The 17,422-nt window shown below is 39.2% G+C and overlaps 1 protein-coding gene across 1 annotated transcript in view; it reads right to left on the bottom strand.

The window, feature by feature from the left end:
• Nucleotides 1-3,540: 3,540 nt before the first annotated feature.
• The window catches only part of CUNH11orf88 (chromosome unknown C11orf88 homolog), a 17,110-nt gene continuing 3,228 nt past the window's right edge, over nucleotides 3,541-17,422 (bottom strand). The window contains exons 4-6 of the mRNA XM_028783644.1: nucleotides 6,659-6,718; nucleotides 6,049-6,101; nucleotides 3,541-3,756 (exon numbers count right to left, since the gene is read on the bottom strand). Of these exons, the coding sequence (XP_028639477.1) occupies nucleotides 3,699-3,756; nucleotides 6,049-6,101; nucleotides 6,659-6,718 (171 nt within the window). The 3' untranslated portion in view covers nucleotides 3,541-3,698. The remainder of the gene's footprint in view (nucleotides 3,757-6,048; nucleotides 6,102-6,658; nucleotides 6,719-17,422) is intronic.

Below are 17,422 nucleotides of genomic sequence, written 5' to 3'. Positions count from 1 at the left end.
CAGCTCAACTGGGCCAAAAGTAGCAAAACCCCTACTTACACCACAGTAAACTTCACACCACCTGGGAAAGAACTTGAGCGAGGGAGAAACAGATTCTCAGACAGGCAGTGTGTCTACTGAATAGAGGTATTTCAGACTTGGCCTGAGGGAGACCTCTAGCAGAAGCTAGAGTATTCCAGATCTCAACCAGAAAGCCACTTTACTTTGTGTAGGACACAAATTGGGAGACGGGAGTGGCTTAGTGGAGTTCAGCTTTTGGTGCGCAGAAAGATGACTTCTGATCCTATTCTCTCTTACAAAAGCTTTCATAACTAACCAAAGTGTATGCTCCCCTTTACACTCCCACAGTGGTTGTGTTTACATTTGTGTTCTCAAATACATTCACACAGTAGTGCCTGTCTCCTATCAAAAATCTATTAGGTAGAAAGCTAAGAGTTCTTTGCCCTTTCTGGTACACTATGGTATTATGAAGCATAGCAGAAACCATATCTCGGTTACAGCCTTTGGATTGCAGTCCCAGTTTGCTTCTGTTTTCCTGTTTATCTAGCTTTTCATCAGAGTAGTCAGAAAAGCAGAGAAGGGGCCTGAGAGGTGGGTCAGTGGTTAAGAGCAGTCGTTACTCTTGCATAGGACTGGGTTCAATCCCAGCACCGGGTAGTAGCTCCGCTGTAATTCCAGTTCCAGGGGATCTCCTGCCTTCTGGCCCAGAGGCATCAGACTCACATGTGGTGAATATGAATACACACATACAGGGAAAACACCCACAACACATAAAATGCAAATGAATCTTTTAGAAATGAAGCAGTGAGGCTTCCGTGGTCTAAACGGGCCTGAGATAAAATGAGATAAAGCAAGAATAGGAAAGTCTCAGCTCCAGCTGGGAAAATAGCAGAAGCTATGCTGTTGCAGGGCTTCAGCACCCACGGGTGGGGACTGGTAACCCTTTCCTGTGTTCTGGTAAGAATATCCCACACCAACCATTCTTTCTACAATGTCACCCCAGTGAAGCAACCGTTGTTTGTGGTGGGACACTGAAGTGGCACCGGATGTTCTGCTGGAAATGCTACATTTCTTTGGTGTCTGTGTGGACATTGGCAAGTCATTTTGTTCCTTATGTTTCTTGATGGCATTAATAATTGCCTTAACAATTTTGTGATGGTCTGTCAAGACGTATTATGAAAATATGCAGTTATATTTGACTTAATGTGAGCTTAAATAATTTATTTATAATATTACAGGATCACTTATGAAACTACCACATTGTTTCAAATAATTGTGTCTTCAATTCTCCCTTTGATACTCCGACCTCAGTCCATATTGGAGTTTTGTTAGCATGTGCAATTAACTGAGTGTAGTGGCTTACAATATTGACCCCAATACTTCCCGCCTCCCACGATACATATCCTCCATTATGCTAATAGCGTCCTCTTTACTAAAAAGGTAGAATGTTTCCCTAAGCCACGAGAGTTGATTAATCAATGGAATGAACCAGGACTTTGAGCCTACAGAAGAAAAACCCTTTCCTGTTCTATTTATTCTCTTTCATCATCTGACTCTCTGAGAGGAGCATGCCTCAGATATCCTACTGGTCCATGAATGTCCTCAAGGGGGTGGTATGTAAGGCAGGCTGCCTCAGTCCTTTGACAGAGTGCTCCAAGTGGCCTGGAATCAGATCAGTCAGAGCCTCAGCAGACCTTTGTATGAGCCCTAAAGATTGCTTTAGAACTCTTCGTTAAGCGGTACTATTGTAGTAACAACTACCTGTTATTCCTGGCAACGCAGGCATGTGTCACTTGTGGGAGGGCTAGTTGACAAGAGAACTCATAATGCGTAATTTTTCGTGGTAAAATTTCAAGATTCTTGGCCCAAGATTCATTCTACAGCTTGATGAGCTCCAGGCTAATTAAGAAACCAGTTAGAATGCATGTTTTGCATTTTGGAATATTCACACATATAATGAGATGTCTTGGTGATAGGATCCAATTTCAAACTCAGAATTGTTTCCTATACATCGTATAACACAGTCTGAAAGTAATGTTCTGTAATATAATTTCTGTGTTTTATATGTGTAGTACATGTATGCATGCACGTGTGTGTGTGTGTTTCTGACGTATGGAGGCCAGATGCTGACATTGGGTGTCTTCCCCCATTTCTTATTTTACTCTCCATATCATTTTTTGAGACTATGTCTCTGCTAAATTTGGAGCTCACCAATTGGCTAGATCTATGGGCTACTGAGAGCCATCTCACCTCTACAGATGCTCCAGTCTCTGCCTCCGAGTCTGGGATTGCAGGTGCTGACACTGTATGTCCACTTTTTATGGAGATGCTGGAGATCCAAACATATGGCCACAGAGCCATCTCCTTAACACCTTCTACAATACTTCTAGTGTGTCTGCGTTTATTCAGGTCCACTGAAGACACATTTTTCTACTTGATGGCATACCAGCACTCAAAGCACTTTGGACTGTGGGATACTCGACTCCTTTCTGATTTTAGGTTTTTGTATGATGGCTGCTGTGGTGGTTTGTATATGCTCGGCTCAGGGAGTGGCACTATTAGAAGGTGTGGCCTTGTTGGAGTAAGTGTGTCACTGTGGGTGTGGGATTTAAGACCCTCATCCTAGTTACCTGCAAACCAGTATTCCGCTAACAGCCTTCAGATGAAGATGTAGAACTCTCAGCTCCTTCTGAGCTATGCCTGCCTGGATGCTTCCCTGTTCCTGCCTTGATGATAATGAACTGAACCTCTGAATCTGTAAGCCAGCCCCAGTTAAATGTTGTTCTTTATAAGAGTTGCCTTGGTCATGGTGTCTGTTCACAGCAGTAAAACCCTACCTAAGACAGCTGCTTAACTTGTAATATGTTTATATAGAGAATTATAATCCTGGGGTAAACTAGCAGTTGGCCTGTGAAGTATATTGTTTTCCTTTTGGCAATGAAAGAATCCCCGATAATCGTAGAAAAAGGTATTAGTTATATGATTTAAAACTTCAGGCTTTGAGAACCTGTCAGTCTCTAAGATAGCCACTTGTGTGAGAAATACTTCACTGTGACAGGATACCTTCTATTCCTGACATGCTGAAGGAACAAATCCTTAGCTGTCTGCTGTCCAGTATATGCCAGAGGTGGGTTGTCAGTAGGATTGTGCAGCTGTGTATACAACACAGACAGCTAAGCCCATTGCTCATAGACCCAGTAGCAACTCAGCTCTGGCTTTGGACCTAATCTACAAATAGGATAAGCCAAATTTTGGAAAAGGGATATTTTTAAGAGAAGGCTTTAAGATTTTAAGAATGCTTTTTCATCCTTTATTATTTTTGCAGATAGTACCCAAGTCAGGGGTCACTTAGAGCCTTCATTCTTGTTTATTGAATGTTCATAATACAAACAAAATATATACATTGTGGAAACACCCTTCAAGTGAGACAAAAACCAGGAGTTTGGGATGATTAAGATGAGAAAGATGATTATGGTATGATGTCAAACACAATAAATAAAATAGACACAAATGTTCAATAACTGACAAAACCCACCTGTCTGAAATATGAAATTTTATTTTAGTCTATTTTAACATGAATGTTCAGTAATTGTCAAATTCTTGGAAATCTGCACACCTTTTACCTACTGATCGTGATGTAAGCATAACTTGCTTTAAGGGTGATCACGTCAGTCACTTGCTACCAAATGTCAATCAAATCATTCCAAGGCTTTGACTTCTTCTTGGTCCCGAAGGTCTGACTCTGATAAAACTTCCCTGTAGATAACAAAAAGAATCAGTTACTACATCCACAATAAAATGTGGTCATCATAGTCACAACATAGCAGGGACATGACTTGAATTTCTCCAGTAGGTAGCATTGTGGATTCTAACTATGTATTAAGGCTTGTGACCAAGTATGAGACACAAGGGAGAGATACACCGGGAGTGTGATGTCACTGGCAGGAACCATTGCCTCTTACTGAGGGATCATACTCATGAGAGCTCATTGGCAGTGACTGACTTGATGACCATTTTCCTTACTCAGTCCTCTTTGAAAGTGAAACTATCACCAGGGTGATAAGTATACCACTATTCAAGCATCATTACTAGCTTACTTTCTGCTGGGAAGGACACAGGTTATCCTGAGAAGGTCTGAGTGAGAGATTATAAGACTGTATCACCGTGTGTAGGAGTTTTGGGCAGAATGGACAAGATGGAGAGAAAAGTATTTACAAAATTTAAGAAATGTTTGTATATAAGTTAATGGACAGTATAGGGACATTAATTTCCAAGTTAGCTAATATTTAATTATATATTCCATATTAAAAAAAACCCAAATATATTCTGAATCCTAATATACACACTTAAATTGGGTAATCCAAATTCTCATGGAGCTTACAATGTATTTACAGGCACAGAATGTGTGATTGCTAAAAGGATGGTACACACAGGACCTTTAAGTTCAGAGGGAGATTTCACTGTGGAATGGAGAAAAACCCAGGCTTCAGGATTACTGAGAATATATTATAAAAAAATTAAGCGAGGATTTAAATTTTAAAATTATCTTCTTAACATTACTCTGAATCATAGAAATGAAATAATCTACCCAGCAGGTAGCTAGGTCTATGATAACGGGGCCATTAACATTTACTTTTATAGGGAGGAGATTGGAAGACCCTTAGGAGACCTTTATAAAAGTTTTTCTGGGATTTTATGGAATACTCCCTCAGGCCCAAATGCTAAATTCTATAAGAGGAATAAAACTTGTTTGGAAAGCCAGATGTGGTTTGTACACCTTTAATCCCAGCACTCAAGAGGCAGAGGCAGGGGCAAGAGGCAGGCAGATTTCTGAGTTTGCGGTCAGCCAGGTCTACAGAGCAAGGTCCAGGACAGTCAGGACTACACAGAAACCCTGTCTCGAAAAACAAATAACAAAAAGCTGACTTGAGATAGGACTTAATTTCACCGGTATAGTTACTTCTAAATCACCCTTGCTCTAGTAAATAATCCCACTAAACTCATTCATTCACTAAAAAGTTATCTGTTTAAGCTGTAAAATATTGAACATGTATGCAAACCAACAATGATAGTAACACAGTATTCAGTATCTGTGCTGTTCAGGTGGCTGTCTCTATCTGCCATCTAGGCCAGTTAGAAAATCTTCCCTTTAGGTTTCTTCCTTCACTTACAGGAAGTAAGCCAAGTCATCTCACTTAACCAAGAAATTAAGTTGTGGAGCCTTGTGTAGAAAATGTAGCCAGGTAATTGATTTCTAAAAATCTATGTAGACAAAAATCACTCTTCTCTGAGGATGTCTGCTGACATTAAAAGAGTCAGCCTTAGCCGGGCGGTGGTGGCGCACGCCTTTAATCCCAGCACTTGGGAGGCAGAGGCAGGCGGATTTCTGAGTTCGAGAGTTCGAGGCTAGCCTGGTCTACAGAGTGAGTTCCAGGACAGCCAGGGCTACTCAGAGAAACCCTGTCTCGAAAAAAAACCAAAAAAAAAAAAAAAAAGAGTCAGCCTCAATATCGATGAAGTCAAAATTCTATTGCCTCTGCAACTGTTGTTCTCTGAATATAGCAAGAGAAGAGAATACTTTTCAGAGCCCTGTTAAGTTTCCACAGATTCTTCCATAATATGTTTCCATAATATGTTTCCGGTCCCTTTCTAACAATATCTCATCACTGACAGGCTAATGATGCCACATTACTGCTGGGGTCAGAGCTGGTCATCTAGAAGACTTAGTGATGAACTAAAGATGGCAGGGTAATCCTGGGAAGGTGGAGCTGGGAGGATGTGAAGGCAGGCGAGAATGTCACCCCCCACCCCCGGGGAGGGGATAGTGAGAATACACAGAGGCTCTGGTACCTGCTTCCCACCCTTCCACACAGGAGTGCACATCTCATAGATGTGCTTGAGGACAGTAAGAACTATGCTTCTTTAAGGCAAGAAAACACTAACACAGTGGTGTGAGCTTTTAAAAGATTTGTTGGTAAGAGACAAACAAAAAGTTCTTTTTAAAGACACTAAGTAAAAAGACAAGGATGTTTTTGGAAGTAGACTTACTTTGATTTGGGCACTTTGGCCTTAGGTTTATAAGGTAATGAAATCAGTTCTTTCTAGAAAAATATAAAAAAGGAAAATGTTCACTTGTGAAATTTATTAATTTGAAAACAGCCTAAGGTAAAAACCATCAGAGTATAGAAAGACCAGCTTCTTACATCTGAAAACTGTTCTCTGAAGAAATATTCAGACTAGAATTTGAGGCTCATTCAGGAATGCACATTTGATCATCCATGTGTTTCTAGTGAGTTATTTTATAAAGGTTTTACTCACTTGATTCTTCTTATTTATGGTCTACAAAGATCAACCATTATAAAATCATTAGCCATGAAGTAGCCCATGCTAATAGCCTACAACTTAATACTATGTGAGTAATAGATTCCCTGACAGTTATGCCTTCTTTCTTCCGCCACTGGGGTTGCAAACTTCTGGAGATGTCTCGGCCTATGACTTGTCCAGTTATCTAGTTTCCATGTTTTCCCAGTCTTCGATGCATAGAAGACTCAGGGCATGAGAGTACCAATTTAAAGGGCCAGTCTGCCAAGCCCTGAGCATTCGCCACAGACTATCCGTGCCATCAGACAGCTATCCAGAGCGCCACCAGCATTCTTACCGCGATCCTCTCTTCCCTTTGTTTCCTTAAAAGTTGGAGAATCTCATCTCTCTTTTTGGCCTATTTGAAGAAAAAGAAAAAAGTGACCCTTTTGTCTTACCAATGAACCCTGTTTCTGTGGAAGGTGGAATTTCACCTTTTCTTTTGGTATTTAGCAGGATGTTAAGATATGTTTTCCACAATAGGTCTATGATGAATAATTTGATTTTGATTTAAGGTGTACAGGTTTTATTTGCCCATAGCAACCAACTTCTATTTAGATCTTACCATATGAATTATCCTAAGAGCTTTAAGACATTTCATTATGATTGTAACAATTCAGAAAATTGACACTTCCGTTCGTTTTGACAGATGGGGAAACTGAGGCAGAGTAAACAATTTACCTAAGCTGTCCAGTGGCAGATTGGATTTGATCCCAGATCTTGAAGACAGAATCTGAGCTACTGACCACCAAAGGGAATTTACACTAAATGACAGATTATAGTCAGGAAACCAGAGATTGCCCCAGTGCACAGCCAAAGACAACATGCACTTGAGAACAAAAGTTTTCTAGTACCTCTCCTTTTTCTGTCCTGGCTATCAGATTTGTATACTAGATAAGTTTTCATTCCGATTTAACACAAGGATGAAAATATATATAATTATAGTCCAGATGAATGTAGAGAAAAGAACATTGCTTAGAATGAGGCGAGAAGAAAGAAATATAAAGTGAGAATAAAACACTCCTGTTTCAAAGATGGGGAAAATCCTGTCAGGCCCTCCATCTGAATGTACTGTGCATCATACTTGGGCACATCCTGCTTGCTTTGAAACAACACTTTGTCTTGCAGTTCTGGAGGTTAGCTGTCCAGATCCAAGGAGTCTGCGAGGCCCTGCTTCCTCAAAATTTGATTTCTGAGTCTCTCTGTAGGGTCTGGTGGTCTGCTGGTTATCTGTGCCGTTCCTTGACTAACAGAACTACTGTTTCTGCCTTTGCTGTCATGTGGCATTCTCTGTTGTGTGTCTGTCTTCACTTCAAAAAAAAAGGCCCTAGTTTACTATGTCCATTCTAACATTTTCATTAGCATATATTATACATAATATGGTTCCTTTGATATTTTCATATGTATATATAATGAATTTTGCCTACATTCACCCAACATTACCCTGTCATATCCCCTTTCCTATACCTACTGATCTTCTTCCTTTTCTCAGCTAGTCAAGGCAACCCTCTGATGACATCAGTTATATTGGATTAGGGGTCACCCTATTCCAGAGTGATTCTATGTTAACTAATTTTATCCATATTAGCTGGATTTCCAAATCAGATACCATTCTGAAATGCTGAGAGTGCCAGACTTTTAAAAAAACATGTTCATTTTAACTTATGCTGTCACATTGCTGTGTTAGTGGCTGAACAAGCCACAGTTTGGGCTTGGAAAGAGACTGCCGGCTTATGGAGAAAACCATGATGGGTTTAATAGATCATGCAAGAGCAGAACTGAGATCTCAAGTATGTGTAGGGACGAGCATCCAGAGATGCGGAAAGGGTGACTTCCAGGGTGGAAGTAGATAGTACAGGAGAAAGGGCTTTTGAGACAGAGGAAGCAGGCAGTACAAAACCATCCGCGCTGCACATTGCTAATTCCAGGTTTATTCCCCAGTCTTTCATGGCTCAGTGGAAGAGGCTAGTGCCATCAGGAGCCCTGAAACACAGAGGAGAAGAGGGCCCATGATTGACAGATTGTGTGACTTTTACCTTATACCTAATATTTTAAAACTCCTTTTGAGAGTCTCACTCTGTAACCCAGGTCAGCCTGGAGCTCTTTTGGTGAAGTAGGTTGGCCTTGAACCCATGTTTTCCTGTGCTGCCTGAGTGTGACAGTTACAGGTGTGCAGCGTCATCCTCAGCCCAAGTTTCCCTTATGAACCTACAAAGTTTTAATGTTCTGGAGGATTTGTACTTTGTAGCTAGCGTCTAGCATCATCTCTATCACAGTGAATGTAAGAAAACATGCACATTTGGAGACTAAGCACACTTTTATATTTCCTATTAACTTTTATAGGTTGGAAGAAGAAGCATCTGTCAGTACAGTTCTGAATACGTAGTATGTGTGCCTTACTCTGCCCTTCCTTGCCCCACTTTCTCCGTTGCTGTGGTTCTCTTTTAGAACCTTAGCATCTTTCTTTCCTTAGGGCCCAGAAATGGCTAGTAGGTGATTCTTCGATTTTCTATTGACTTGTATTTCTTGAGTCATGAGGTATGGATAGAATTGTATTGTGTAACACACAAGTAGCAGCCATGTATAAACTCCTAAGTTTTAGAAAATGAAATTAAAACAGTGGCTAAATTTAGTTGTAAAATTCTCCTACAAGCAACATTGTATAATTCTTTTCTGTGTAACTCTTGGGACATGATAGAAAAGTTGAATTGTCACATGCTTCTAGTATGAAAAGATGAATAGAAATAAGATTTAAAAAATAACAGGACAAAAATATATTCACTTTTCTCTGACTTTGGGTCGTTTTTATCAGAATAGATTTTTAGTAACTAATTAGTTTTATAATGTACAACCCTAGATACAAAGATTTCAAATGAGATTTGATTTCTGCTTCCTGAACATGTTTCCTGGGAAGGAATAACAAAACTACTGTCAACCACTGTGTCCACTGAACAAAACGTTGTGGCCTATTCTAAGACTCTCTTCCAGGAAAGCTAAACGCTGTCCAGTGGTGAGAAGAGAGCCCTGCACTTACCTCATGTGGGGCTCATTTTCAACCATGTTTTGGATGGGCTGTTTTTTGGAAGTTTATATTTATAAAAACATTATATTGTAACTAGCCCCTAAAACAATACTCTAAGGGGATCATAATTAACATTTAAAACATTAAATTTTGGTAATTATATATATTTATGCTATCCCTGAAAAAAGTAGGAGACAAAACTTGGTTACGTGAAGTTAAAATTCAGTGTGTGTTGGGAGCTTGACAGACCTTTGTATCTCTCTGGAGTTAGAGCGTTTAGTTTTTCTTCTCAAAGCCAGACAATTTAAGTGGCCACATGGGTTAATGGAGTCAGATCTGTTTGAGCTTGAATCCCAATTTTGCACTGAGATTAATGACAGGTAGTGTCTTAACTATGGCCTCTAGCTCCTTCTCTCCTCCCTCCAGCTGTGGTCACTAATGTAGGCCAGAGGTTTGTTGCCTTGGATAAATCAAAGGAACACTTTCCTGAATCTTATTTCCCTTCTACAAGGAATGTTGTGAGAGCTGGAGATGATAAACTGTTTAGTATAATGAATGGCAAATGCTGGGCACTTAGTAACTTGAAGCTATTAAATATCATTATGAGAAAAAAAGGTTTCTTTCTTTTTTTGAAATTAATTATTTTATTGGACATTAATCAACTTCAACAAAGTGACTGGATATAAAATTAGCTCAAACAAATCAGTAGCCTTCCTCTACTCAAAGGATAAGTAGGCTGATAAAGAAATTAGGGAGACCACACCCTTCACAATAGTCACAAATAGTATGAAATACCTTGGTGTGAATCTAACCAAGCAAATGAAAGATCTGTGTGACAAGAACTTCAAGTCTCTGAAGAAAGAAAGTGGAGAAGATCTCAGAAGATGGAAAGATCTCCCATGCTTATGGATTGGCAGGATTAATATAGTAAAAATGGCCATCTTGCCTAAAGCAATCTACAGATTCAATGTAATCCTCATTAAAATTCCAACTCAGTTCTTCATAGAAAAGGTTCCTTTTAATCCTTTCAAAATATAAAGAATGGGAGGGGGAAAGAGAAGAGCAGAGAGGGCTAGAAACACATTTTCACAGACTAACTTCCAGGCATCAGGCTGTGTGTCAGTTTAATTTCACCGTACTTGTTATTCCTGACATAGAAAATTAGACGTCCTTGCTCAGGGTCACTAAACTAAGTAGTACCTGGCAAAGATCAGGATTGGAACTTGCTTCTAGTTCTAATTGACTCCACACTCCACGGTTCTGCTGCTTCAAGCGGGTGCTAGAGTTTTTGAAAAAGGGGTGGGGCACGTGGGAGGGAGGATGCTATTCAGTCTTCATTTCAATAAAGAAGAATCAGCATCAACTATCGTGAAGAGGACAATTCCTGTTATCACAGAGAAACTTATGCTGTGATGTATGTGGTGGGCCTAGACATCAGGGCCATCTAACCCACAGTCTGCAGTTATCCTTGGTCAAAATTAATTTACTTACAACTGGTACTTTGCAAAAGCATGATTAAATGCTAAGGATGCCGTGTCGAAGTTACAGTTGTACTTACAAACTGCAAGCTTTCTATGACCATGGTTAATATAAAGGAGGGATTTGTGATGGGGGTTTGATTACATTAACTAAAATTGGGAAATTTAGAATGTTATGTAAGCACAATCAATGCTCTATGGTTTTACAGAGATTAAGAATATTTTATGATCTTCATTTTCTTAAGGTGCCATCATTTAATGTTTAATTCTGTGTCTATGGTCAGGACTTAACCAGGGAATTCATTTCTTGCCTTCACATAATCTTCATCCTTGTTAGACTAAATTTCACTTGTATGTTACAAATACAATCTTAAGGGAGGTAAGAGTGGACTTCACCGCTGGACTTGATTTCAAAAGGCAGTATGCTCCTCTCAGCTTCAGCCATGAATGTGTCATTCTCCGTGCCTGCCAACTGGAACGTGCCATGTAAACGCTGTGTTTGACGCAGTATGAGTGTATATTCCCTATCATAATAAGATGCAGAACTGTCGGCTCTCAATCTACTGTGTCTTTAAAATCAGTGAAGGGTTTTTCTTTAGAAGCAAGCTGAGTTTTGAAAACAGAACGGCAGTAATCTATGGGAATGGATGGATAGTGATAGAGGGTTATTAATCAGAGGAAGCAAGAATGCTGACTTGCAGGGAAAAGATGCAGAGCTAAGACCGTTCCATACTTCTTGGAAATTGCTTGATCTTGGCTCAGTTTCCCTGCTCTGGCATATATTAGCTTCATTTTAAAAATAGCAATTTATTAAAATGAATAAACTTACCAGTCATTCCATAAGAAAGAATCAATATAGAAAAAACTTTAAATATAGACTTGAAAAAGAATGCAGATTTCAATTTCAATTACCTATTTTTTTTTGTTAGTGAGGAAAATATTTTTATTGGCTCTGGTACATATTTATTTTTAGCTGTGTTACATATATGTGAATAGAAAATCAATAATAATTGTCTGAGGAGTATAGTTCTTATTTTAAAACTTTTACTCACAGCCAGTTGTGAAGGCTCATGTCTGTAACTATCACTAAGGAGACTGAGGCAGGAGGATTGCTGTAAGTTACAGGCCATCTTGGGACACAGAGTTAAGACTGTGTCTCACATCCTTCCCTGACCCCAAAACCAATCACACGCACACACACACACACACACACACACACACACACTCAAATTAATGAAGGACAAACATGGTGCATATGTGTTTTTAAAAAAAGACTGGTTTGATATCACTTCTCTCTCTCTCTCTGCTTTGATATCACTTCTCTCTCTCTCTCTGCTTTGATATCACTTCTCTCTCTCTCTCTCTCTCTCTCTCTCTCTCTCTCTCTCTCTCTCTTTGATTAGACTGAGAGTTTCATGCAAGGGCTAAGTTTGTGTCTTAACAACATATTTTGTGTTGTTAATTTCTAACTTGTAGTGCCTAGCACAATGCCTGACACAAGTAATACGTTTTGAATAAATTAACAGTTTCCCGAAGCAGAGTCTCCTAACCTTGCATTCCATCGCTCATTTTATCTTTTACAGCTTTGCTTGGTCCTTCTTGAGTCTGGTATTGTGTATTTGCTTTGATCTCTAATTTGCTTACATCTCTTAAGCCAACGGCATGCCAGTTGCTTCTGAACAACATCCTGTAAAGTTTAGTTTAGCCCCATGATCCTACATTTCAGGGGTGGGTCCCCATGTGTCTGGAGTGACACCCCGACAACGCCCAATTCAAGACATACAAATGTCATTGCCCACACCAACGTCTATCATATCTACTCAGCAATTTGACATTAGAAACCTCGGTGACTTGAAATATAGAAACCATTCTTGTCACAGCAAAGAGCTATCTTCTATCTTTGGTGGGTTCTTGGAAGTACAAGTGGTTCAAATGGCCATGGCAAAGCTGCACTCAGGGGTAGCTGTGGTAAGGTGATGTGGGGAGGTGTGGTAGGAAGAAGATACCTTTGTAAATTTCAATGATGATTAGACCTATTCTAGGAGTACACTTCATGATTGTTATTTGCATTGGTTACGTTCTAGAAAGCCATTGCAAACCATGAATTAGTGACTAGGAAGCTATTGCTCCTAGGTCCCTGATAGCCTTTGGTTACAGAATTTCATCTTTGGAATTACACATGTTTTATGTGCATTTCTGTTTTTAAATACACTGTTGATTTACTGACACAGAACCTATAGCTAACAGAATGGTAACTCAGGCCCGAGCAAGGCTCATATGATGTGTGCATTTTCTACATCAGTCACATGACGGTTGTCTGACATTAGGCAACACTTCAGTACATGGAGGCTATTTAAACTCACAAAGTTATGCATACAGGATATACATGCTCTGTATATGCATGTATACATGTGTGTATATATGTTTATAGCATGAGTGTATACACACACAGTATTGCTTGTGACAATATGAGCTGAAACACGAAGACAGAGGATCATAATTGGCTCGGCCCGAGATTTACATGCTTTGTGCATGTCGTCAAATGATTAATTCATTTAGAATGTCCTCTTTGCATAATTTTACATCCAGTAGCTTTATTTACTTATATATTTAAGCAGATGGTCGATGTGAATCCTTACCTAATAGTTTAAAATGATTTCACTTTGCCCTTCTGGTGAAGTGCATGGGAGAAAAAGAACTTTGCAAAAAGGGAATAGGAAGACTGAGGAAGACTGAGGCAACTTTAGTCACCCCCAGTTTTCCCTAATTCTGAATAATTTTTAAAACAATGTGATATTAAATATAATACAAAATGAGAAAAATGTACTAGTCTTTCATCATTTGCTTCCAAAACATTTGATGGACATGCGATGCAATCTGCTTTTATGTTCCAGTTGTATGCTGGGATCAAACAGCAAAATGTGACTAACTAAATAAGTTTTGTTATTGAGAAGGAATCCAGCACATCCTATTGTCTTCTTTTAATGGTAGAAAAAGAATTTCATAAATACTATTTTACATTAGGTCAGGTAACAGTACTACTAGCACCCTTTAGATTTATCTGGGAAGCCCATTCTTATCACTCTGATACATGCAAGGATTTTCTTCTATCAGAATATCCCACCAGCAGCTCTAAGGAAAACTCTGTTACCTTTCTTTGCCTCTTTGAAGCTGACATAGTGATTCTAAGTGTCCTTTTTACTACTATGGAAATGTAGGATGTTAGACAATAATGTTGAACATTTTCCATCTCACATCATGAGACCTAGGAAACATGAGGCTTCTAAGGTTCTAAGAGTAATGCCATCATGGTATAACTGGCTTCTGGCTCAAGCAAGGACCATGTAACAAACTTCTCGTGAGAGTTAGGTATGGTCAGTATTGATGGCATATGATATGTAACAGAATGACTGAAAGCCCATTCCCAGTAAAGAGCCTGCCTGGGATGCTGTACTATAGGCGAACACATTTTCCTCTCCTGTTAGAGCTGCTTTCAGATGCACATTCCCAATGCACCTTCTATATGTGTGCCTTGATATATTGTTCTGACCTCTTCTTCACTCTCCTAGCAAATGAATTACTTATAATTCTTTTCATAAAGAGATAATCAGCTAAAGAGATTTCTTAAGGTGGCAAAACTAGAAGGCAAATTAGTTTTATGATTTCAAAGAATTAGCTGACTATTCATTTATTATGTTTTCAGACTACTTAAAACTCTCAAAGGAAAAATAATGGTCCGGTATAGTGCTGTAAGGCTTCCTTTATGGACACAGTAAGCCATTTAATCTTGACTTGCTCAATTGTTTTTGATTTCCTGCCACTAATATCCATCATTGAAATAGTAGTTGTGATTAATAGCATTTTGCCCAATAACAAAAAGCATTTATAATGTATACCTGGAAAATATTCTAAAATGCAGAATAACATTAAAGTTTAAAAACTTAGCCACTGAAAAAAATCAATATCTGTTGGGAAAGAGGGCTATAAAGCCACTTTCAGAGAGATGGAAGATAAACTTCCAGCTTTCCATTAATATTAAGAACGTGGCTGAATGTACCTTCAAGAGAATATACTGGGAATGTTTTTCATCCCTTTAAGATGAGGCATACCTAGAATATACTTATCGAACTGTATGTTCAATTAAATAGGTAATATAAATGTTTTATTAGCAAAATCCCCACCCATCTCTTCTCCCATTCATTTTCTACCATTAAACTACAAATTATAGATGGTGGTAGCAACAGTGCAGAGAGGGCAGGGTAGACTCAGAAAAGCAGTCATATCCCAAACAAGATTCTGCCACATTCTCTTCTCTGGTATCAATACTCATGAGATAAAAGCAAAACTGACAAGACAGGGGATGTGCATGTACATTTGGAAGGATTCTTGCAAAAGGTTTTCAACCTAGAAAAGTTTCCAGAATGAGGAGGGAGGGTTCTTATATAAACCTGAACAAGGAGTCAGGTCTAGCTAATCTTGGAAGGGAGGTCTACTTAAGAGAGAAGTCTCAGGTTGTAAACATCCAGGAGGAGGAATCAGTGAGGCACACTTTCTCAACACCCTGTCAACAAGGACCAGGGGAAGGCTTTGCTATTCCCATGGGTCTGAGGCACTGAGGTCCTTGGCATGTCTGTTTCATATCACATAATTTACTTGGAACTTCATCTGCTCCCCCAAACCTCCTAAGTGGTGGGATTAAAGGGCAGACTCCTATGCCCAGTTTAATGAGTTATTGTACTGTCATAGACATATATCTGTCATAAGAATACATCACAATCACTGCCTGCCTCCTCCTGGGTCCTATCTTTGTAGTCCACCATCTAATTACTACATGTACTAAGCTGGCTTTTAATAAATATGTGAAATTGAGTAGTTAAGAAATTAAAGATGGAACAAGACATGGGAGCTTGTTCTATGATTAGTTATATCTTGTCTATAATACTACAGTTCTAAGTCACATCGTTCTCACTGTTTGAAAACAGCTGGTACAACTGTATACTAAGTTTGTCTTTAATCTTTATTTCTAACTCCTTCCCAAAAAGAAGCACAATGAAAACTGAATTCCAAAAGTACCAAAGCAGTTGAATGACCTGGAAATCACTATAGTTCAGGCTAACCTTAAATAATGACTCTTTTTCTGCCTTAGCCTGCCAACTGTTGGGACTATAAGGATGATTCCTTATAATCCTGGCTTAAAGATGTGTGTGTACATGCATGTGAGCATGCTTGAATGTGTGTGTGTGGGGGGGGGCATGAATTGAATTAAATCTATGTTTTCATGCATGCTAGGCAAGTAAGTACTCTATCACTGAGCTACACTCCCAGCTCTAATGAAAATTTGGCTTAAAAAATCCCTATCAAAGGAACAGAGAGATGGCCCATTGAGGAAAGGCATTTGCTGCAAAGCCTAATGACCTGTATTTGATCCCAGGCACCCACAGAGTAGAAGGAGAGAACCCACTCCCACAAGTTGTCTGCCCTCTAACCTACACACATGCACCACAGCACACACACAAATAAATGTGATTTTAAAAATAGAAAGAGAATCCCTGTAGAGAGCGAGGAGATGGCTCAGTGGGTAAAGGCACTAGCCATGAAAGCCTGACAATCCTGGAGCTCCTGTTAAAGGCCAGATGTAGTGGTACCCATTTGTAGTCACAGCAAGATGGAGGCAGAGATAGAACCTTTTGGAAACTGACCAGCCAGCTGGCCTGAATAGCCTGCAGCAGAAAGAAGAAAGACTTTCAGCGGGGTTAAAGCTGAGAACTAACTCGTAAAACTTGTCCTTTGGCCTTGACTTGCATGTAGTGGGAGATGTGCCCACATGCACTCTCTCACACACAAATATTATGTTTTAAAACTTAGGAGATTATTGTATAAATATATAGTATATAATATTCTTTTCTAGGGGGAATTTGAGACAGGGTCTGGTACATAATATTCTAAAAAGAGAAGTAAATGCTAATTATTTTAATCACTTAATTTGTTTGAAATAATCACCAGTAATCTTCAAAGTGAATTGTTGTAGCCAGAAGAGTTAAGTGAATTAATCTGTAATTTATGTAGAATTCCCAGTATGTCCTTTAGAGTTTGCCAATATGTTCAGTGATTAAACACATTAGGCCAAAGTAGTCATTCTATCTCTGCCTTGATGGTTGAGGGACAGTTACTGGAATAGAGGTTATCTTTGAACCAAGCAAATTGTTGCTATTAATCACGGCAATAACTGCGGAGTTAGATGCTCTCGCTGTAGCATGTGGTTGCCAAAGATAGGCTTCCGGATACCACGTGTTTACTATCAGCTTTTAGTCAAAATGGCCAGATGACAGACTCTTGCTTGGTTCACTTGGTTTTGACCTATTAAGATAACAACTTTACCATTTTAAAAGTATTTTTGTTCATAGACTATTGTGTGGTTTGAGGCTTTTTGAAAAGTGAATGTGTTGATTTCTGTTTTTAATGTTCCTGTGACTGTTGGCAGAGACTGAGAATAGCCAAAGTTGAATAGAATGTAGTCTCTCTCTCTCTCTCTCTCTCTCTCTCTCTCTCTCTCTCTCTCTCT

This window comes from Grammomys surdaster, unplaced genomic scaffold (genome assembly GCF_004785775.1).
Source record: "Grammomys surdaster isolate TR1022 unplaced genomic scaffold, NIH_TR_1.0 1164, whole genome shotgun sequence".
Lineage (NCBI taxonomy): Eukaryota > Metazoa > Chordata > Mammalia > Rodentia > Muridae > Grammomys > Grammomys surdaster.
The sequence above is the reverse complement of the archived record's forward strand: the minus strand, read 5'-3'. Positions and strand labels throughout refer to the sequence as shown.